General features: G+C 46.3%; 1 protein-coding gene across 1 annotated transcript; it reads right to left on the bottom strand.

The window, feature by feature from the left end:
* Positions 1-945: 945 nt before the first annotated feature.
* Positions 946-22865, bottom strand: GBX1 (gastrulation brain homeobox 1). Its single transcript, XM_072652213.1, has 2 exons — positions 22335-22865; positions 946-1589 (listed from the first exon to the last, which is right to left on the bottom strand). The coding sequence occupies exons 1-2, from the start codon at positions 22852-22854 to the stop codon at positions 1033-1035; spliced, it is 1077 nt and encodes a 358-aa protein (XP_072508314.1). The 5' UTR covers positions 22855-22865; the 3' UTR covers positions 946-1032.
* Positions 22866-24028: the final 1163 nt, after the last annotated feature.

Genomic DNA, 24028 nt, shown 5'->3' with positions numbered 1-24028 from the left:
ATAGATCAGCCATGCTATATACTTTCCTCTGGAATGAGGGGCATGCATGTAGTGGAGGGAAGTATTCAGTTGGATTTCCCAGGGGAATGGGGTCCCAAGAGTGATCCTTCCATCCTTCGTACCCAAAGTTGGGGTTCTCCAGCAGCAGAAATGGCAGAACTATTTGTCTCCTTTACATAGAAAATAATTTATTGGAGAAACCACAAATGTACAATGGACAAGACCCCAGTCGCACAGGACTGGATAACTCCTCCACTTGAAGCAGATGACCAAGGTGAGGCAGTCTAGGCACACGCACTCTCACACGCACCCATGCCAGCCACTCAAGGGTCCAAAAACTCCATCTGGGCCAGGGGGAGAGCTGAACCCTTTACCCTCAAACCCATTAACTCCTCCAGAATAGAAATCCAAACTCAAGTGGACCAGTGTGGGTGGATAAAGGGCCAACGGGTGGCGAATGGGAGTGGAATGAAGTGCACCTGGAAAAGGACAAGAGGGTAGGTTTGGTTGAGGTTCCTGGATAGTCAAAGGTTCCATAAAGGGTGGTTGTGAAGTTTATAGTTTTCGTCTTGGGGCTGCCCTTAGTGGAAGTGCTGAAGGCTGAGGTTCCTCCATCCCTCCTAGGGATGCAGACGTAAAGACATATACACACATACTGCTCCATATGTACACTTCACACAAAATAAATAAGGAACTGGGGGAATCCGCTTGGCAGGGTGGTCCAGGGGAGCGCTGGTCACCCTGCCCAGAGCTAGTCCCCATTCTTAGAGGTCCTGTCCTTTTCAGTTTCTAGGTATCTTGGCCCGCCCGCCCCTGGGGTCCTTAGCTTCACTGTTCCTCTGCTTCGGGAACCCCAACTAGCCCCACCCGCCCCCAGCCCTGAGTGCCCCGGGGGCGGGCTCTGGGCGGAGTCCCCACAAGTCGGAGCCGGCTTCTCACCCCGCCGCCGGATCCTCGCCCTGCTGCAGCCTCGGGTCGGGGTCCTCCAGAGTAGGCCGGGGAGTGCGGACGGTCGGCCCTCCCTGGGCAGCCTCAGGGGCGGGCCCCCTGCTCTAGCTGCTGATGCTGGCTGCGCACGGCAAACCTGTTGACGTGCACGGGGATGGGGACCACGATCTTGGGGTTCCTGACGGGCTCCCCGGAGCGGCTGCTCACGTTGCCGGCCTTGATGCGCTTCCACTTGGCCCGGCGGTTCTGGAACCAGATTTTGACCTGCACCTCGCTGAGCTTGAGGGCGTGGGCGATCTGCGAGCGCTCGGTCAGGCTCAGGTACTTTTTACAGTGGAACTCCTTCTCCAGCTCCAGCAGCTGCTCGCTAGTGAACGCCGTGCGCCGCCGCCGGCTCTTGCCCCCGGGGGCCGAGGCTCCTGGGGTTCCGGGCGGCCCGTCCAAGGCCCCGGGCCCGAGGCCTCCCTTGAGCTTGGGCTTGGGCCCTAGCAGGGCCGCCGCAGCCCCGGTGGCACTGTCCAGGAAGCCGTCGTCCTCGCTGTCGCCGCCGCCCGAGCCCTCCTCTTCAGGCTCGCTGCCAGCTGTCTCCCCGGACGGCGCGTCCAGCTTTTCCTCATCGGAGCTGTACACCTTCCCCTCCGCTGCGGGGAGCAGAAGATCAACCAACAGGGTGGGGAAGACACGAGGAGCCGGGAAGGGTTGGAGGGAGGGCAGGGCGTCGGGGAGCGGGGGGTGGTACAGGCAGCCGGGAAGGGGCAAGGTTTGGAAGGAGGGAGCAAGGAAAGGTTGGCAAGGGGGAAGGGAGGGAAGGCACAGAGAGAAACAGGGAAAGAGGTATTAACCAGCAGAGATTTCGTAAGGGCGAGGTGTGAAGGGGCAAAAGCCAACGTGTTGCAGAAAGAACCCCAGCCCAGGGCTTTTCCCAGAAGTGTAACCCCTGAGTTCCCCACCCTCACAACCCCAATTCTCTCTCCCTTCCCATATCCTTTCCCAATTCTCCCCCAAAGCAGCTCCTGCTCATGATGCCTCTCCAAACCCAGACTTCCAGGGCTCAGGCTCTCTCGATAGGCTTGTTTTCCTGCCTTCTAACCAGGGGGCAACTCCACTTTGCAATGTGGGTAGGCAGATCTGGGCTGAAAGGTCCCTGAGGTTGCCGCTCCATTTTCCTGGATAGCTCCCTTCTCACTAGGGAAAGCAATAGCATCTTGCATTCACAGAACACTGCTTATAGTTTGTAGATCTTTACATCCATTCTCCTTTTCATCACAACAACCTTGTGCAACAGGTAGTACAAGTATTGTTTTATATCCTTTTACAATCGACGACTCTGAGTCTTAGACCTGGAACCAGGACTTAGGTCTCCTAATTCAAAGTTCAGAGGTCTGAATTATCTAAGATGGGGATCATCTGCCTACTGCCTGAGGCAAGGAAAGGCAAGAGTCATTCATCTCCCTTCCCTATTTTCACCATCCTCTAGCTGAAGGGGCCAAGGACTGCTCCCAAAAGACAACCCCTTCCCTGTCAATTTTTGGGGAGTTCCTCCCCTGGGAAGACTGGATCCATTCAGACCAGGGTGAATCTAAGCATATACCACCTTGTTTCAGGGTTTGGAACAGGGGCAGTTATTCCTTTTTCCAACCATTTGACCCCATTCTCATCCTCTCCCAATCCAACCTTTGTCCCAGTCCTGCCCTCCTTCCCTCGGAAATGTGTCTCCTCTCTTTCCCAGTACCCTCATTTCTTGTCCTATTGCTTAAGCAGAGCAGAATAGCTGTTTTTCTGCTCAGGTTCAGAGTTTTGACCTTTCTGAACCTGGCATGTAAGCTGGGAAAAGGAAGACAGAAGAGGAGGAGGTAGAGAGGAGGTTGAACTAAGATCAGGGGAGGGGTCAGAAAGGAGCCTGGTGAAAAGAAAGCAAAACCTAATGGATTCCCAGTTGTTCACAGAACATGGATATTTTACATTTACATGTGGTTCTAAGACTTTATTTTAACAATCAGTTTGAACCTTCTAATCTTCCATCAAAGATTTTTACCAAAATTTCCTACAACTTGGAAAGATTTCAACCAAACATTTCTTCCAGCTTACTCTGTTGTACCTTATTCTAGAAGTATGAGTGAGCAGAATGATGGTGAAAAGGCAGGTGACAGGCAATGAATGACAGGAGAGAAACCAAAGGGACCTAGGTAATCCAGAAAGTGGCTAATGAGTAATAATGTGAAGGAGGAGTGGGAAGGCAGAGAGATATATAATAGAAGCCCATCCAAAATCTGGAGTTGAAGGCCAGTTGATCATCACTAGAGATTTTCCATTTTATAGTGACAGAGGCACCATGTCCATATCAAAGAATCCTAGGGCTGAAGATCAATCCTAGCCCTAGTATTTCCAACCAATTGTCTACCACAAATTTTTAGTGATCCACAGAACTTTGACTTCCCTAACTTCTTAAAACCTATAAGCTAAAAAGCAAAACAAAACAATAAGTAGATTTCTTCTCATGAGATGATAGGACCCAGACCTAGAAGGTGCCTCAGAGATCATCTACCTTAACCTAATTTTATGAATGAGGAAACTGAGACCCAGAAAGGTTGAGTAACTTGTCCCAACTCACACAGCTAAGTGTCAGAGACACTATTCAAATCCACCTCTTTCGAGTGCAGATCCAGAACTTTTTCCACACCAAATACTTCTCTTCCTCCCTACGTCCTTCCCCTATATGCACAAACCCAACACGATTCTTCTCTAATTCTCGGTAACCCACTCCTAGAGCCATCCAAAGCTGCCTTATTGAGGTCCTAGAGGGTAAGAGTGACCTACAAAAGAAAAAGTAGTTACTTTACCCCTCCAAAGCACAGTTTTGGGGGTTGGAAAATACCAATCTAGTTCAACCTCCTACCACAAAAAAGAGAAATTCCCCACTGCTACATCTCTAAATGGTCAACTTCCTCAAGAGGTACTCCAATATCCCTCTTAAAATGTGGTCACTGGGGTTGGACTCCCAATAAAACCAAATCCAGTTATATGAGGTGTTTTATAATAAGGTATGTATGAGTATCTTATAAATGTCCTCTTCTTTCTTATAGTCAGATTTTGCCTTGACCTCTCCTTCTCATTCCCCTATCCCCGACCTCCCATTAAGGCCCCAGTGTCAATCCTGATAACTGCCATATTTACTCCATTTCCTCATACAGCTACAGCCTACACTTACTTCTTCACCTTGGAAGCCATTCTCACATTCTCCTTTCTGTTAGACACCTCAATTCATATCAAGTCAAGTCAAATAAATATGCATCCATTAAGTGCCTATCATGTACACACACTGCAATAAGTACTAAGGATACAAAGAAAGGCATACGAGGGCTTTCACTCTCAAGGAACTCACAACTCACAACCAGACCCTCCACTCTACCTTAGCCAAGCTTCACAGAAGACAGTTTGGAAGGGCCTCTTCTTTAGCCAGGCTCATTGATATCCTGGGGACATGCAGCTACCAACAACCATATCCATTCTTCCCATGATCCCAGATGCTCATTCTCCATCAGCATTGAACTTTCACTCCCTTCAACCCCATATCTTCTTAGCCCTCATGCTTTACTTTTATACATGTTGAGTCCAATATCCATTCCAACCCCTTATCCTATGCTTTCTCCTTTACTACAATGCTAGCCCTATTCCTCTCTGCCTCCAAGATTCCTAATGATTTCTTTTATTCCACCCTGTTGCCTCCTCTCTTCATAGACCTGGCATAAGAGTAAACTGATAGGAATGTTAGAACTGGAGAATCTAGTTCAACTCCTTCACTTTACAAAGGAGGAAACTGAAGTCCACAGTGATGGAATGATTTAGTGGCTTTTCACTAATTCTTACGAACACAGCTTCAGCTTCATCTCCCTTTGGCCTCTTCCTCATTTGCTTTCATAAAGAAGGTTATCTTAGTACCATCTATTCCAATGCTCATTTTACGAAGGAGGAAAGAGGTCTAGATTGAAGTGATTTTCCCAAGTTCACACATAAGTGGCAGAGCGAATATCAGAAGCAAATGAACAATTGAACACTCTCTTCTGTGCCATGCTGCCTCAGTTTCCCCTCTCCTTCCCTTCTGGCCATCTCCTTCACTCTTCCCTTTCTTGACCAACCCACATTATAAAACAAAATGTCAGGTTTGTAGTGAAAGTCTGGAGCAATTTTACCTCTCATCAAAAGGAGGGGCTGTACATCTCCCCAGGTGTTTGTTTTTGTTTGTAATGTACAAACAGAAATAAGCACTAGCTTCTATACTTAAAAAAGCCAATCAAACAAAACAACTTGTCAGATCTAGCCCCAAACTGCATCTATGATATCTGAAGAACCAGCTGTTGAAGACCCAGGGGCTGGATTTCAAGGCTTCCAGGGAGAAGTCACTTAGTATCATTCCATCCACCTGAGGGATGCTCAATAAATCTAAACTGAAGATGATTGAGGAGAGAATTCCACCATCACCCCACCCCAAATCCCAGCTAACTACTCTATCTGAGGCTAGGAAGCAGGGGGGATGTTTCTCTGTGTCCTCAAAGCTTCGACTTAACACTCAGGATACAAATGATAATGGGTGTGGTATCATGGGGCAGGTAAAGAAAGGTGTACGGGTGGAGAGTGGGGAGAAGAGAGCATAGAGAAGGCAGGCAAGTAGCAGAGAGTGGGCCAATGAGGGAAATTGGGCTGTGGGGGGGCAAAAGGCAAAATAGCAGGCTGAAAGTAGATTGGGAAAAGAGAAAGTGTTTTGGGAAAATGAAAAGGATAGGTATATGGGAGGGAGAGATTTGATCAAAATCTGGAGGAATAGTTAGTTTAGGGGAAATCTTGTGATGCTTTATTTAAAAAAATACTGGTATGATTGGAGTGTGAAATCATAGAAAGTCAGGGCTACCCTCCAGATAATCTAATCCAAACCCATTTTACAGATGAGTAAACTAACAAAACCTCAAAGAAATGAAACAATTTGCCTAAAATCACAAATCCAAGTCACTGGCAAAGTCAGAACTAGAATCTGGGTCTCTTCTTTCCCAACGTTCTTTCCTGTTGACTCCAGACAATGGACTGGTCAAAAGGGCTTCATTCATGCCAGCTCCTTTTCCCCAGACAAATAAAACCTCTGTTATTCCATTCACAGATACCTCTGTATTGTATCCCCCTAACCTTTTGGCTTCAAAGAGTTCATTCTCCCTTTCCCAGATGGAGTTCCTCATCCAGTCCCAGGCTTATTTTATTCTTTCTTCTTTCTCCTTGTCTCTCAGGTTGCTCCGCAGCAAGTAAGCTCCCTTGAGGACAGGATCTGTCTCATTTTTGTGCTTGTGTTTCCCAGTGCTTAGCATCATGCCTGGCATACAGTAGGTGCTTAAAAAATATTGGTTGGTTGATTGAATAGCTTCAGACAGGTAAGGAACTCCCTGGAAGTCTCTCTCTCTCTCTCTCTCACACACACACACACACACACACACACACACACACACACACACACACACACACACGCAGTCCTGGACAACTAGAAGGGTCCTTAGAAGCCGAACAGTCCACCTCTTCATTTTACAGTGGCGAAAAATGAGACCCAGTAAGGTTGTAACCTGCCAAAGGTCAAGTAGGAAACACCAGAAGAAGGATTTCAATACAAGGGCTAGTGCTTTTTCCATTCTGTCTCAGTGAGCTATGTGGGTCTCAGAGCTGTTGGTTGTTGTTTGTCCTTCATTCTTGAAGAGGATTGTGGCATCAGGACGATGAGGCCATGACTTGCAAGAAACTGGATTTAAGTGAGGGAGGGCCATGCGATGTCACCAGCCTCACTTTCAGCTCCAGAGCCATCTGGGTGCAGTGGCAAGATGTAGATCAGGGTGGCTGGAGATGGCCCTTGGGTCTTAGAGCAGAGGGATAAGGAAATTCTAGCCACTCACACTGTTCCACATGAGCTCATAGGAGTTCCGTGTTTTCTTTCCAAGATACCATCTTCCAAGTATAAGGGTTCTAATAGGAACCATGAAAGGGGGAACCTATGCCTCTGGCCATAAGAGTCATTGTCATCCTGATAGGAAATCTCGATTATCAGATTAGAGGTTGGGAAGTGATGTTGTCTTCTTCACAGACATGCAGACTGAGATCTGATGACATCAGTCAAGGTCTGAATTGACTCTTCTTCCAATCAAGTAAAGGCAGGGTCTTATGAAAGACAGGAATGAAGGCCATCCTTCAGCTATCACCTGGGTAAAGCTTCTTAGGACTGGTAAAATCACACTGGGGTTCCCTAAGTTTTGTTGATACTCTTTATGGGGACATATTTGGTCAAGTTTGGAAGTCTTCAAGGTATTGGCCTGGAGTGTCTAAGTTCCAACTTGTTTGTTTCTTGTAGAATTCCTAGTTGATGGGACATCTTGAATAGACCCAGCCCAGTCCTAGAATGAGATTGGTTTGTAAGAGGTACACCATCCTTCGTATATAAAGATTTTGGTAGAAAGACAATATGTTGAGCACAAGCTTGCTTCCTATAGATGAATCCTAGGGACTGAATATTGAGAAAGAGAAGTCCAATTATAAGGTGAGAGAGGGATGAGTATAGGTCTGGATTGTTACTGGTCATGTCCAGTGTTCATCTGGACTTCTGCTAGATGCTGCTCTCCTGACACCAAGAGGCCATGCCCTGTGAGATATAAAATGTGAATCCAGATCCAAGTTTCCTGTGGGATTCTTGGCAAAAAAAATGACTCCACTTCATGCTCCCCAAGTACTGTAGAGAGATGCTCCCAGCACATCAAGATCTGCTCAGCTGCCTACAACTGAAGAGGGGGGAGGGAGGAGAAGCAGCTTCAAGGTACAGATAGACCTCTTCTCATTGATGGGTGAGGTCAGGCGGGAAAGGTAACCAAGGGTCAAGGAATCCATGGTGGATGATCTCCAACAGGACAGAAGACAACTGCCTGGCACGATCTGACGTGGGGGCATTCCACAGCTCTGGCCACACGGGATGATGGACTTGCGCTGCAGAAGCGGGAAACACTGGGAGAGCGGAGAGAATCACTTTAGATTCCCAGTGCCTGGAACTCATCCCTTGTACTGCCCCTCTTTGCCCCCAAATACTACAGTTCTGGCTCCCATGACACCTGCCTATCACTCTCCAACCCAAACCTTCCAGACCTATACTTATTGCACAGTCTTTCCTAGCAGTGGCAGAAAGGATTCCTTCCTCTTCTCAAAGTTTTGCCTACTATTCCCAAGGACGCTGCCCTATGACTTCCCTTCACTCAGAGAAAAATTCTCTCTTCTTCCCTCCCATTCTGGCAAATGGATCTCTCCATTCAAATTTCCTTCCTCATCAATACCAGTACCCAAAACAACAAAAACCAATGCAACCATCATTCATAATGAATAGATTATCCTCCTTCATTGCCCTTTCAGAATTTTTGCTTTCATATCATTTCTGGGACAGACTTCTTTCCCTGTGCTATTCACTAAAGAGCATTCCTTCCTATCATTTACAATGACAAGCTCCCTTCCAGGATGCAATTCTCACCACCATGCCCATATTTCCATGTCACTCACTCCCATCAATTTTAGGTATAGCATAGAGATCTTTCTCCATTCCATCCATTACTCTTTTCAGGTCTACCAGTGATGGGTTTTACCCTCTGAGTCAATATAGCAAGTTTTCTCTCCATTATTCCCAGTTCAAAATCCTGTCTCCTTGTCCTCCCCCATTACAGAGCCCCATGTTCTCCTACATGCCCCCAAGTATTTCCCGTCAGAAGAACTCTTTCTATTCCATAATACCTATTCAGAAAACTTAATATTTCTATGTTAGCATTTTAGAGATAGTCTCTAAATTTGAGTCCATTGACTTAATGAGAGTTTCTTGTCCAGACCTCTGATTTCATTGGCAATGGCGACTTCAGTTGAGGACACTCAATGTAGATTGACACTGCTCTGCAATTTATAAGTCTTAAGGAGTTGCTTGGGGCACTGAGAGATTATGTAACTTCATCAAGTCCACATATCCAGTACATATCTGGAGTGGAATTTGAATTCAGACTTTCCTGGCTCATAGACCAGCTCTGTCCACTACACCAAGAAAATCCTTCCTTCTGTTGCAGCTTTCTTCTTCCTTGAATTTCTTCTTAACTACTATCTCATTTTATTCACAAGGTTAGAATGGGAAAGGACCTTAGAGATGGTCTGGTCTAATCCTGGCTTGCCCTCTCCCTCTCTCATTGTTCTGGTTGTCAGAGTTTACCTGAATCTTTCATCCCCATTTCCCCATCCCTGGTCTCCTATCAAAGTTGCATCATCCATCCTTATAACTGTCACTACAAAGAAATTGAGGCATAGACCATTTCAATGACTTGCCCAAGCTCACACAGCTATTAAATAGTAAGACTTCAATTTGAATCTGATCACAGTGCTCATCCTTCTATACCACACTGCCTGCAGCAGCTCTGAAAGCAACTCCATAAAGTAAGTAGAACAGCTAGTATTATTCCCAGTTGTAAGATAAAGAAACTGAGGCACAGGAAAGTTAAGGGACTTGTCTAAATTACACAGCTTAGTGAAAGGACCTAGGTCTCCTGAGCTCTTCTGTGCCTTTTCCACCAGGCCATACTCCCTTCCCATTATTCTCAAAAAAAAAAAAGTCTCTTTTCCCAGCATCCCCTTATCACTTTCAGCAAAGATTCAGGTTCCTCCAGAAATTTCAGCATCAACAATTCATCCTCCTCAGATATCTCAACCTGCACCTCCTTATCTCCCTTGTCTTTCCCAGAGAAATCATTGTCATCACTTTTAGTAAGGGACCTTACTGAACTTTCATATTTCAAGAACTTCATTTTCTATGTGCTGGTTAACTCTCCCATTATGGGATGATGAAAACTAACTCATCCCATGACCACTGGACATAGCCCTAAAACTCAAAAGAACTCTTACAGTTACCAAGTCCTATCCCCCCATCTTACAGATGGAGAAACTGAGGCTCAGAGAATTTAAAGATGAAGTGACAGAGCCAAGATTTTACCTCAGGTCCCATGCATCCAAGATCATGGAGCTCCTGTGCAGATATGGTTTCTCTCATCATTTCTTAAGCAGCATGATTGGCAGAACAAATTCTGTCTCTAGAGAACTTGGGTTCCAGGTCCACCTTTGCCCTTATAAACAGTGTGACTTTGGGCAAATCCCTTCCCTTGTCAGGCTTTTTCTCCACCTGCAGAATGAAAGCCAGGAGAGCAGATGCTTTCTCAGAGCTAGCTACTTCATCTCTATAACTCCAATCCTGTTTGTTGATACCACTCGATCTCATCACTCCATTTCTTTCAATACAACTTCTCTTCCTCCTCACACCAAGGACAGAGGTGCTTTCTCCTTCATTTGTAGTCTCCAGTACTCTCTCTCTCTCTCTCTCTCTCTCTCTCTCTCTCTCTCTCTCTGTGCTCATAACAATTCTTTCTTCTGCTGAATGTGCCATAAAGGTATCTTTCCCCTAAAGAAGTTTTAAGCTCATCCTTTGCAATGTGGACCCTTCACCTCCATAATAACCAGTTTAAACTTCACTCCTCCCCTCCCATCCATACACACACATTAATTCCAATAAAGAGCTGTCTTCTCATCATTTGCCTATAGAACTCTGTCCCATCTTCATTGTTCCCCTTCCTTCTCTTCATTACCGAGCTCTCTCCACTGAATGGTTCACACTGTATTAATGTCTCTCCTAATCACTCCCAGGACAACTCTCTCCAACAGGCCCAGTATGGTGCTTTTTTCCATGCTAACACTGATTGCATGGTATGTAGTTGTCTCTTTCATCCTTTTTGGTGTAACTAGAAATTAAAATATTCATCTAAGAGTAAAGGAAAGTAGTAAGAGTCTCTCCTTAGTTCTATCTGAAATTCCTTGCTCTATTTTGTGAATTCAAAAGAATCACAGATCTAGCTTAACTTCAGACTGTATGACAAACCTTTCCTCTTTAAAAATGCAAATAACCTTGGGAGGACTTTCACATTTTAGTGAGAATGAGTTTAATCAACTTGCTTGCCTCTGAAAACCTATTAAAATCCAGACTGGGCCTGGAGAAGGAGATTTGATTTGAGTAAAAGAAGAGAGAAGGGTAGCTAGTTAGGGAATCTGAGGGATTCCATAAGGATATCTGTCTTTTCTAAGAGAAATTTCTTTTCAAAGAGCGTAATGGTGGCAAGATCACTCAGGATTGAGATGAGGCTAAGAGTGGGGAAAGAGGCACGAAAAGGAAAGTGGAATAGATCCAGATCTAACTCTATCTACTTTGTAGTTTTTCTTAGGGCCATCCCTGTCTCTATCGACCTGAGGTTTCTGCAGTATTATTGTTGATAAGAACCATCCTTTTTACTCCAGTAGAGTCCTTTCATTTTTGTGATTTGCAATTGGAAAAAAAAGAACTCTCTCAACCATTATTCTCCATCTAATTCCAGAATAGTATAAGATCTCTGGAATTGAAAAGGATATATTTTAATGGCATATTGTTGGAAACTTCACCACCTGTGATGGAAATAAACAAAGCATAAGAAGGCATTCTCATAGAGAATCTTTTGAAGTTATAGTAAGCTCTGTTTATCTATTTCCCTCCCCCTGCCTCGTACAGTGTAGGTGATCAATAAATGTTTATTGAATGAATAAAAGCAAGGATTTTCTCTTGGTCATAGATCAAGAAGGTATTAGGTCCTTCTCTTCCAGTTGAAGAAGGAGATCCTGTAGCATCATCCCCATAGTCTTATCAACTCCCTATGAGATACTCTTTTCTTTCTAGGAATGATAAGTACCTCAATTCTACAAAAGCACACAGAATGAGGGGTCCGTGTGAAGCATCATAGTAGGGTCCCATCTCAGTTGAAGAAACCTGGGGCTATCTTGTTCAAAAATATATTTATTTCCCTATTTATTAACACTTTCTTCCTTCTGAAGTTCTTTTGTATGATGCATAAGGTAGGATTTATTTATCCCTGTACATATTCTGCCAAATAACCAAAGCTCTAATCATTTCCGTCTTTGTATTGCCAGCCCTGGCTCATAGTGGCCACTTAATTTTCGTTAAGCCAAATTGAATTCTATCAGTACTACTGCTTCTCCCAATCCAATACCAAGACCAGGACTCAGGGGATTTAAAACTGGAAGCAATGTTAAAGATTATTTAATCCAAAACCTTCATTTTATAGATGAGAAAAATGAGGCCAAGAGAAGAAACCTATTTGAGGTCACCCAACTAATAGGCAAAGGGCTAGAGATTGAAAAACAACTTCTCTGAACAACTTTAAAGCCTGATCTCACTTCCATGACACCCTATTTATCAACTTTCTCCACTTTTCTGGTGCACTCCTCCAGGCACAGGACAACTTTGTTCAAGAAATTTGTCACCAAAGACCTTGCTAATCAAGGTAGAATCCTAGAATGTTACAGCTAGGTGTCTTAGAGATGATCTGGTCCAACTCCTTCATTTTACAGAAATGGAAACTGAGGCCCAAAGAGTGGATATGATTTGTCCAAGTTTGCACAACTGGCTATAGAGTTCTCTTGATCATTCATAATTTGTTTTTTCCCCATCCCTTCCAGAATATTTATAACTCTTTCATCACTTCTAGGACTTCTCTCTCCTCACTGCAATAACACTGCTTCCTCTACTCCACCCCCTCCTCTCTCTCTCTCTCTCTCTCTCTCTCTCTGTGTGTGTGTATGTCTCTGTGTCTCTCTCCTTTCTGTCTTTCGTTCTCCTCTCTGTCTCTGTTTATCTCTCCATCTCTCTGTCTCTCTTCTGAGATTCACAGTGAAGTGATCTGTCACTCATCACCCCCTATCAGTCTCAGTCCTTCCTCATGACCCAGATTCCTCTGCCCATTGCTCTGTTCTCTATCACTCACTGGGCAGAGTCACATACCCCACACATCTACTGCAGGATTTTTTTTATAGATCACTCCCATTTTGTTCCTCTCTGCTCCATCTTTGACAGCACAGATTTCCCCCCATGATCAGTTTATGACAAAATGACCTTTTTCTTCTTAGTTGGTGTTATTACTGGACAGTATGTGTGAAGTCCAGGTGACATTGTGGGATTCTAGAAAGCACCTTGAAAGCACCTGAGCCTGAGTCATTAAACAGACAGAACAACTGGGACCAGGAAAGAGGTAAATGTTTATTGGGCCCAAAGTCTGTCCATCCCCTTAGTTCTACCAATGGGCTGACAACTAGCCATATCCCAAGACCAGAAACGAAATTTAGTGGGAGATCCAACAGGAGGCTATGAGTCTTGAAATGGGAAAGGAAATGAAGGTGGTTTGGGGTGCAGGCAAGCAGTAATCATGCTGGAGGTAAACCAGGAATAATGGCAGCCTCCAAAAGAGGCTGTAGCTAAATTAGGTGTCAGTGCTAGTTAGAGCAGAAGGTGATGAATCTAAGTTTCCCCTAAGGACAAAACCATCCTTAATAAGAACTTATTTCTTTAAAAAAAAAAACAAACTTATTTCAATAACATTTTAAGGTTCACTTTTCTCACAACAGCCCTGAGGTAGGGCACATATTATTACTCTCATTTTACAAATGAAGGCATTGAGGTCCAGAGAAATTTGATTGAAATGGCTAAGGAGCGCTAGAGGCAGGATTTGAACCCAGAACTTCTCACTCCAGGTGTAAAGCTCAGACCACTCCACCACACAGCCTTAGTGCTATACTCTGATGGGCTCTGTAGAGCCCATTCATGAAAACCATATCAGACTGGATTTAAACTCAGGTCTTCCTGGCTCCAGGTCCTGTACTCTATTCATTGCACCACTCAGCCACCCCTAAGACCAGGAGGAGGAATATTTCAGACAGGAGAGGGCATTACCACGTTCACTCAAGACAATACTCAACTCAGTTAAGGTTCAGACTAGAGGTGAGAGGCAATCTGCCCCTTTAAGTTCTGTTGGTTGTTTTTATGGGACTACAGTTATTTTCAGACAAGCTTTTTCTGCTCCTCAAATTCAGCCACTTGGATTTTTCAGTGCAATTTGCTAGGTAACTTTCAATAAGTGTGGATCTCAATAAGGCGGTTCTGTAGTATCCCCGTGTGCAATGTGATCAGTGAGAGAGATGTCTTCCTGGAAAAGGAACATCCGGAAAGCCTCATAATCAATCAGGAATCCCTCTCCTACCTGCACAAGACATCTTTCAGAAGACAAACACTTTAGACGGGAATGTGTCTATATGTCTTCCTATCTATTTACTACAGCTCAGTGGCATAGCTGATAGAGCATTGGACTTGGAGTCAAGAAGATCTGAATTTGAATCCTGCCTCACACACTGAACAGTTGTATGATCCTAGACTTGTCACTTAACCTCTCACAGCCTCAGTTTCTTCATCTGTAAAAGAGGTTGATAATAGTACCTACCTTAGAGAATGGATTGTAATGAGGATCAAACGAGAAACTATATTACAGTCCTTTCCAAGCCCTAAAGCACTAAATAAATACTATTATTATTGTTGTTTTGGATATTTTTCATTATGCTGAAATTCAGCAGGTAGTTAACTGGTCCCCTCATATCTATGCTCAGTTGTTTGTTTTTTTCTCTTATTTTCCTTTTCCCTTATCTATCCAGTAAAGCTTTGATGGAAATCCTCCTCACCCCACCGCCTATCCCCTAAGCCTGTCTTGATTGAACTAAGGGATAAAGAGATTTATTCACATCTTGGTGCAGATAATAAATGATGGGGCAAGGGAAAAGAAGACACAGCACCTATTAGCCCTGGAAGCTTAATGTGGTCACTTAACTTTTCTCAGCCTCCCTCCCACATTCCTTCATCTGTAAAATAAGGATAATAATAGCACCTACTCTCAGAGTTGTTGTGAGGCTTATGTAAAGTCCTTTACAAATACTAAAGTACCATAAAGATGTATCCATATTATTATTGTGACTGTGGTTGCTATAATTATTATTATAGAATAGTAACATGATGGCAGCATCTGGGTGCCAGTCCATGGTTTTGCCTACCTAGAGGCATCTTCTCATCCAGTACCAGGATGGCTGGATCTTTTTCATTCCCCCCACTCTGTCATTCTATCTCAAGCTCCCAATCTAAGTCAGTTTTCTGCTACTCCCGATATGAGTACCTCTTCTAACTACTTGCAGCACATCAGTCTTGCCAGATTACTCTTAATTCCTAACTTCTAACATGATCATATTTCTAGCTACAATGAGAAGAAAATGAAACTCTCATTCATTTTCTCCTTCTAATATGGAATTCTCTCCTTCTCACTGCCATTACTGACCTTGTTCATCATCACTAGAAGTACAAAGGTCTGCCCTTCCCATCGCTTCCAGTATAATTTCCATTTCCTTCCTCCCAGAGCATCAAAATTTTGCCACTGCTTCCAGATGAAAGCTGTCTCCTTTCAATTTCTCCCACAGAGCTTTCTGTCCTTTCCATAGCTGTTGGTTTAGTCTTTTTCTCCTATTAAGCTTGATTGCTTCCTAACAACTCCCAATTCAAAATCCTCTCCCTTATGGCTCCCAGGACAGAGATCTCTTTAAACCCAATATTCCCGGTACCTTTCCATCATTATACTTATCTCCTCTTCTCCATACATCCACCTATTTGATAAAATTTTGTTAAAGGAGAAAAGAGACAAAATACCTATAGCAAGCCATATTACTTTTCCTTACATTACATTCAATAAACATGAGATCATAGGATTTGGAGCTAGCCGAAAGGGATCTTAGTAATAGCCTGCTCTAATTCTCTAAGTTTACATATGAAAAACAGAGTTCCAGGCCAGTGAAGAGATTTGCCTTTGATTTATTCAATATGTTAATGTTTATTTATTTAATTAATCACCTCAATATTTTTGAATATTCAATGAATTATACTTCAGTCTGAACACAAATACTTCTATTCTCTCCTAGTCTCATTTGCTTTTTTCTTCCTTCCTTCTTTCCTTCCTCCTTCATACTTTTCCTCCCTCTCTCCCTTTCTTCCTTCCTTGCTTCCTTCTACTTTTCCTCCATTCCTCCTTCCTTCCTAACCCGGAAGTGCAGTTCTACTTGTAGGTTTGATCTCATTGCTGATTGCCATAGAACCTTTGACCTGGGATAGTTCACCCTTCCTTAGGAAGCCTGATGAACCCTGCTCCTGAGGGCTTGTCATATGATATCAGACTTATTTTGGACACCTAATGGGCTTTTAATCCTATGGAGCAACCTAGGTGGCACAATACATAAAGTGCCAGGCCAGGAGTCAAGAAGACTCATCAGTCTGAATTCAAATATGGCCTCCTTAGCAGTGTGACCTTGGGTAAGTCACCGAACTCCATTTGCTTCAGTTTCTTCATTGGTAGAATGAACCAGAGAAGGAAATAGCAAACCACTCCAGTATCTTTGCCAAAAAAACCCCAAAACAACAACCAAATGGAGTCACAAAGAGTTAGACATGACTGAAAAAACTGAAGAACAAAAAATTCAGAACCCTTGAAATCAAGCTATCCATCAGCCTCAGCTTCCCCAATAGTACAGATTACACATGTGCCAACACATCTAGCTCCATTCACTTTCATAGCAACTTATCTCTGCTTCCATTACATAATTCTATCCCAGACCTCACTTTAAGTGAGTACCTGAGAAGGCCTTAGCCTAAAAGCCCTGAGGTCCCCCATTGCATCCTGGGCCATCTCCAGTCTTCCTGATGAATATCTGATCACTGGATCCAGATGGCTCTGGAGGAGAAGTGAGGCTGGTGACCTTGCACAGCCCTCCCTCACTCAAATCAAAGTCAACTGCAAGTCATGTCATCATTTCTCTGATGTCATGGCCCTCTTCAAAAATGAAGAACGAACACAATCTGTGATGTAATTCTATCCTGTAACTTCTAGGGGGAACCATTCCTCACACTACATTCACTATATGTTATCTTCTCCCCTCTATATCCGCTTTGTTCTTCTCCCATTGTAACCAGCATAACTCATGCTTTCCACTTTGAATACAAGCATGTTCTTCTCCTCCATCATCCTCTTCCCAACTTCTTCTCTACATATTTCCGCCTCCATTCCTAGTAGAGCTAAATCATCCTTTCTTCAGAGAGCTCTCCTCTACTATTACCAAAAGAAAAACTTGAACTTCCTGATTCCTTTTGGCATATAGGACTTCTTTCCCCTTTGCTGCTGCAAAGAAGGAGCTCTCTTCCTCATCCCTCTGGCCTCTCAAATAGTCCTTTCACTGCAATACCATCACTGAAGCCTCTACCTCATTATTAATAATAGCTGACATGTATATAGGGCTTTAGAGATTCCCAAGGGCTTTACATACATCATCTCAAGTAATCATCAGTACATCTTGAGAGATAAACACTAAAAGTGTTCTTGTTCCCATTTTAGAGATGAGGAAACTGAAGTTCAAAAATGGCAAATTTGTTTATGGTCACCCAGTAAATAAATATCAAAGATGAGACTCTCAAGTCCATATTCCCTGTCTCCAAGCCCAATACTCTTTCCATTATACTGGACTGCCTCGTTTTTAATATTCCCCTTCCTGACACTCCCAGTACAAAATATTTTCCTCAAGCTATTATTTCAAAAGCATAGATCCATTTTAGTCTATGGATCTGGAAGGAAACTTAGAAATCATCCAGCCTTCTCTCTCTTGTTTTATAGATGAGGAAACTAGGAAACTAGTCCCAGAGAGGTTACACGATTTGCCCAAGATCATATAGCTAGTTAGTAGCAGAATCAGTACCAGAATTGAGGTATTTGCCTTATAGCAAGAGTTCTTAACTCTTTCTATGTGTCATAGACCTCTTTGGTTGGCAGCCTAGTGAAGTTTATGTACCCCTTTTTAATAATGCTTTTAAATTACGGAGAAATGCTGTATTTCAATTAGAGGTTAGCAAAAATAAACATGTGGGTTTCTTTTTCCATCAAAATTCAATGGTCCTCTGAAATATAACCATGGACACCTTGGGAATTCCCAGATCCCCGGTTAAGAACTCCTGATTTATATCATGCTATCTGAGCTTTCACTTTCCCATCACCCTCAGCGGGAGAGTTTTCTACTACTGTTCAATGCTGAAAGGGCTCCTTTCTGAAGCCCCTTGGAAAGAATTCTCTGATCAATATCATTCCCAGGAAAGCATCAGTCCTCAGTAGTATCAATAGAATTCTTTTGCTGATTGCATATCACTTTAGCATTCCCTGTTTCTCTCCGGTAACTAAAAATCACGTTCTGATAGTCACAATTGGTACCCAAACAGTGAATCAATTGGTGGTCATCTAAAATGCCCCCTAACTGCACAGCCCAGTGTGGTGTTGATCTCACAACATTTGAAATGTAAACATCATGCTCCCCCAAAGCCCATCTGGTTTCTTATGTATGTCCCCTGTCTTCCATTATTTTCTATAAGAAGGCATGTTCCTCATCAGTCCCAACACAGAGTTGTATTCCCCATCATTCCCTGTATAGTCAGATCTCTCTTCACCAAACCACTTCCAGTTTACCTTTCTGCTCAATGATTTCCACTATGTTGATGCCTCCTATGTTATTTCCATTATCATCTCTCACTCTCTATCTCCCAATTCTTAGCGCTTTTCTCTCCATCACTCCAAGTACAAGTGCTTCTCTCTTCATCTCTCACAGTACTGACCTCTCTTTCTCTCCCATTACTTCTAGTGCATCAATTCCCTCCCCACCCCCACCATATCACTCAGTTTTTATCTTATTGCTCTCAGGAGAGCTGCCCCCATCACTCCTTGGATAGGGTTGTCTACCCAATCATTTCCAATATAAAGTTCTCCTCTGCTCCAAGTGGAATCTCTGCATCATTTTTCCCAATATGCCATTCTCTCCCGCATCACTTCTACTATGGAACTTTCTATCATGACATTCACACTACAAAGTCCTCTTCTATCACTTGCAGGTGCCAACTCCTTCATAAAACTTTACCTGATCCCTCCTCCCCCAGAAATCTCTCATGTGTGACCTTTCCTATACATTGATCACATTCTAACTTTTTCATACTTCTTGTGAATGTCTTTTCCCCTGCCCTACTAGATTGTGAATCATTAAGGATGAGAACTGGGTCATTTGTCATCTTTGTATTCCTAGAACCTGGCACATTGCCTTGCACATAGGAGGTATTTAATAGATGTTCATTTAATTACAGAGATTTCTCTTAGGCACATACACAGCCTTTTACCCCATCACCAATACAACTATTTCTCAGAGCTCCCTCCTCATTACTCCTGATACACTAAGGACCCTCTATCCATCCCAATGCAGAATTGCCTCCTCCCCATCACTCCCACAACAGAGCTCTGTCTTCACCACTACCCAGCCTCTCTCTCTTTCCCATGGCTTTGTACTAAGAGTGAGAAGGAAGAGTTTTGCATTGGGGGCAGGGGGGCAGAGATCAAAGCACCGAGTCCTCTCCACAGTCACCCCCTTCATTCTCTTCTCCAAAGATAGAATTCTTTTCAATCTATTCCCCTCAGTACATGCTTTACTCCATTACTTCTGGTACATCAGTGTTTTCCTTTATTCTTCCCAATACGATTGTTTTCCTGACCCAGACAAATCCCAAAACATTTCTACTCTTCTCCATCACTTCTGGAGAAAAGTACTGTCTCCTACAATCTCCAGCAAATTCTGTTTCCCAGCATCTCCAATTACAAGGTCTCTCACTTACTTCCCCCAATATTGGACCATCTTCCCATCACTGCTGATCCAGACCCATTGCATCCCCTTCCCCTAATACAGGACTTTCTCTTCCATCATTCCCAAGACAGTTTTTGCTCTGAGATCACTTCAAATACAGAAATGTCTCTTCTCAGTAGATTCAACTTCTATTGTCTCCCAATACTGATCTTTCTCCCAGGATTCTGAGTCCTGCCTCTCCCCCCTCCCCATCCACACAGCACAGACCTCAAGCCCCTTCACTTCCCATACTAAGCTCTCTTTCTACTCTTTCTCTCCCATCAGTCATGGAAATGCTCTCTATTCACTCAGAGAAAAGAACCTCCTGATTTTGCCTGCTTATCTTTCCATATTCTCACTGAAACATCTCTCCTGCTCACCTCCAAGGCAAGCTATTCTCCTCCAGCAGTCCCAAAGCAAACCACTGACATCCATCATTCCCCAGTCGGAGTTGTGTCCATCACTCTCCTGAAATGCTCCCTGCAGAAACATTTGATCTCAGGAGAAATTTCCCACCTTCCCATTCCTCCCTGAGGGAGGTCTCCTCCCCATTCCTCCCAATACAAGACTGTTTTCCCTTCCAGCGCACACACACAGTTTACAGCTCTGGACAGAAGTCTCATGTTTACACCACTCCAGTCTTGCTCTACCTCATGCTACTTCTAGTGTGGGGATTTTCTCCCACCCCTTTCCTTCTCTCCCCATTCTCCCAGTACAAACATTTCTCTTTTGACTATCAGTTCCCCAATGGGACTCTTTTTTGCCCAATATTTTTATAGAAGTCATGTCTCTCCTTCATCCGGCCCCAAAATTCCTTTGAAATATTTGCAGAAACCTGTTTCCCGCCAATCCTAAAATATTCTCCTCTCCAAACCGACACATAATTCCAATAGCAATTTCACTTATTTCAACCCAGCCCTTCCCTATCCTCCCCTTTGCTCCGTTTGTTTCCTGAGTCTGGTTGCAGTCAGTGACATCTGTTGCCAGAAAAAAGCCCAAATCATAGATTAGAGTCGGAACCACGGCTAGAGGGAAGGGAGGGGGAGGGAAGGAGGGCTGGGGAAAGAAGAGAAAGAAGTTGCTGACTTTCCTCTGGTGTGGAGCAGTGCTGCCCTCAGTGCTGCCCTCAGCCCTGCTAGAGTGGACTCTTTCTGATCTTCCTGTTCAACAGATCACTAGCCTGTAACTTCCTTGCCTGGGCAGTTTCACTCCTTTACCTCTGACTTAATTTAGTTTCATTTCACCCGAGGCATCTCAGCATCCCTTGGGACATCCTGCTCTTCCCCTGATCCCACCCCAGGACTGCTCCGTAACCTCTCCCTCACGACCACCCTGGCCACCACTTCCAAGTCTGCACCGCTGTTCGACACTTTCTCCCCATCTTTGGTCACCTCGGGACAATCAGACTATAATTTCTCTTCGCCAAGTATGCAGCTCCTCTACTTAACAATGCCCCCTCCCCCAGTCCTACTGCCAGAAAGTTGAAGGCCCAACTACGCTTCCCTGACTTCCCCAGGCACTGAGAGCCGGGTCCCTTGTTCCTCTCCCAGCCAGAAGGAATGCAGCACCAGCCCTTCCTGTGGTCCTGCTGGAAAAGCTGGGAGAGCAGAGAGAAGTGGCGCCTATTAAACCCTGTCTTCGCAGAGGGTGGGCAAAGAAGGAGGATTCTCATGTCCCCTGTTCTACCAATCCTCTAGTCTGCTCCCCGCAGTGTGGTCCCCTGGCCCCCAGCTCTCACAGTTCCAAGCCCTGGTTTGAAGACAGACTAGGAGCAAAGTCTAGGAGAGAGCGCAGGGCCAGAGGCTGGTGGAGGCTGGGCAATGGGTTCGTACCACATCCCGAGGGGCGCCCATTGCGTTCTGAGTCATTGGTGGCGGACCTCATAATCTCTATGCTCCGAGGCTCACCCAAACTCGCTGAGCATCACTCCGATATCTAATCTAGATTCTCAACAATTCCAAACCCCAGACCTAACACCCCTTCCGAAGTCCGATCGGTTTTGCTTGATTCAAGCCCAGTGGGTTCCTCCCGCCGAGCCCAGCTCCTCGCGGCCAGTCGAGCCCAGCTTTATCTGCTTCCCGCTCGACAAGGCGGGGAAATTTTGGGCTTCTCCGGTAACAATCAGGCACCGTCCAGGGTTTCTCCTTTTACTTCTCCACCCCAAGGAACTCCTTTCTCTGGGTCAATTCCAACCACACCCCGAAACCCTGAAACCGCCATTCCCAATTTCCCCCCAAACCCCTCCCCTAGGGTTCGAATTCGAACTATGCCCACACACTCCGATCTCTTCCCAGGTTTCCCACCGTGGACCAGCGGAACCCTTCACTTAAGCTGCTCTATTCCAGAGACTGGGGTGGGCTGAGGGACCGGGGTGAGGGGGGTGGGGGGGGTGAATGGAGGAAAAGAAGGTTGGGTTGGGGCGGGGCTGAGCTTCAGGTCGGGCGCGGGAGGGAAGGGGTTGGCAGGCGGCTGGGACGTCGCTTCCTAGGGGAAGGAAAGGTGAGGGGATGGACGTCGGGGCTGTTATGGGAGTTGGTATCTGGGGATTAGAGAGTGTGTTTGTGGGAGTGAAGACCTGCGGACCGATTATGAGGAACTTGGCTAATTTGGGGCCCAAGACAGGAATCTCGGGTCAGGGGCTGGGATGCCGATCCAGGGTTGCCATATATCTGAAGGTGCATGGGCCGGCCAGGAGACCTTACCAGTCAGACTTGGGAAAGTCTCGGAGAAGTGCGGCGCCGGCGGAGGAGGCGGTGGGGTGGGCTCTGCTACTTTCTCTCTGGTCGGCGGCAGCTCATCGGGCTCCAGACCGCTCTCTGGGCGCCGGCCGCCGGGCTCCGGATTGTTGCGGGAGGCAGCCAGCTCCGGGGGACCGTAGAAGGCGTCGGGGGGTTCCGCGAAGCTGGGCAGTGCGGTGGTGAGCGCCACCATGGATGGCACGGCCTGACCCAGCCCGGCGCAGAAGGTGTTAGTGAGGCGGCCAGCGAAGGAGGCAAGCGGTGCGAGTGGCGGGAGGCCTGCGGGCAGGGGCGCGGGGGCCAGAGCCTGAGGCAGGACCAGCGGTCGATAGGGCATGAACATGGGGTAGCCAGTGTATAGCAAGTGGCCCGAACGCGGCGGGGGAGGCCCGATGAGGGAGTCGATGGAGAAGGCAGTACCCTGGCTCCCACCGCTGCCCCCGCCGCTGCCTCCAGCTCCGCTGCCGCCTCCGGGTCTCTGCATCGCGCCCCGAGCTGAGGCCACCTAGGGCGCCCCCGGGCAGCCCGCCGCCGCCACTAACTCGGGCAGCGCCGTGCGCCCTAGCTCGGGGCCCCACCTCTGCTTGCTACGCCCTCCTGGGGCGCAGCTCCCGTGCCCGGCGCCCCCAGGCTCCTGCGCCCCGAGGGGCGGGCGGGCGGGATCCCTCCCCTCCGTCCCTCCCTCCCTCTTTTCCTGGGCCGGAGGTGACTGCGGGGAGCGGGCTCGGCGCAGTGTGGCTCGGGCGCCGCCGCTCGCTCGCTCTCATAAGGAGGGAGGGGGCGGGCGTGCGGGCTGGGGGTGTCGCCCTCCGGACTCATCCATCTTCTTCAAATTACGCTTCACTTCCTCCCTCCGCCCGCCAGCCCGCCCGCCCGCCGCCGCCCGGCTCCCCCGATCACTCCGCAGAGCCTGTTCCCAGCCCCTCGGCCTGCCCGGCCCCCGGGACCCCCGCCTGCCCGCCCTCCCCCCACCCATCCCGCCCCCCGCGGCCCAACCAACTATTATTAATGGAGATTGATGAGGCCGGACACCGCCGCTTTGTGAAAGTTTGTGGCGGACGAGAAGACGGCGGCAGCTGCTGTGACGGTTCCCCCCCCCCCCCAACGTGGGCCCCCAGGGACTCAGCTAGGGGGCGCGAAGGGGGAGCCAAGTGAAGGGCAGAGGGGGTGGGGTGGAGAGAACTAAGATAGAAGGGGAGGCCAGGATAGTGCGTGAAGAGTGAGATGGGGACTCGAGAGGTAGGACTGAAATCTAGAGTGGGGTGGGGGGTGAAGGCAGAACGGGGAGTGCGATAGGGGTAGAAAATGGGATACCGAGGCAGTGCCTAGACATATCCTGTACTAAGGATCCAGCAAAGAGCGAGGCGAGTCTGGAACGGGACTGGAGAGGCCAAACAGGATTTGAGTTGTGGGACAAATGATCCCACAACCCAAACCCCGGTTCCTACCAACCACGTCCCACCTCGTCGGAACGCCTTTCACTCCTCTTTTAAGCTATTCTCGTGGACTTTCTCTCTGATTCCCCCATCATGTGCACAGAGTGGTGATAAGAGTATCCACAGTCCAAGGTGAGGTCACAAGGGACAGAGACTTCTCTATGCCCTCTTCTGGGAAGTTACAGTTACCCTCTTCATTCCTGCCACACCCCCTTTCCTTCT

This window comes from Notamacropus eugenii, chromosome 3 (genome assembly GCF_028372415.1).
Source record: "Notamacropus eugenii isolate mMacEug1 chromosome 3, mMacEug1.pri_v2, whole genome shotgun sequence".
NCBI lineage: Eukaryota > Metazoa > Chordata > Mammalia > Diprotodontia > Macropodidae > Notamacropus > Notamacropus eugenii.
This window is presented reverse-complemented; position numbering and strand designations above follow the sequence as displayed.

Coding starts and splice junctions, on each gene's coding strand:
- GBX1 (XM_072652213.1), bottom strand. CDS start 22,854: ATGCAGAGACCCGGAGGCGGCAGCGGAGCTGGAGGCAGCGGCGGGGGC. Junction 1,590..22,334: donor GACTTTCCCAAGTCTGACTG/GTAAGGTCTCCT, acceptor TGCTCCCCGCAG/CGGAGGGGAAGGTGTACAGC.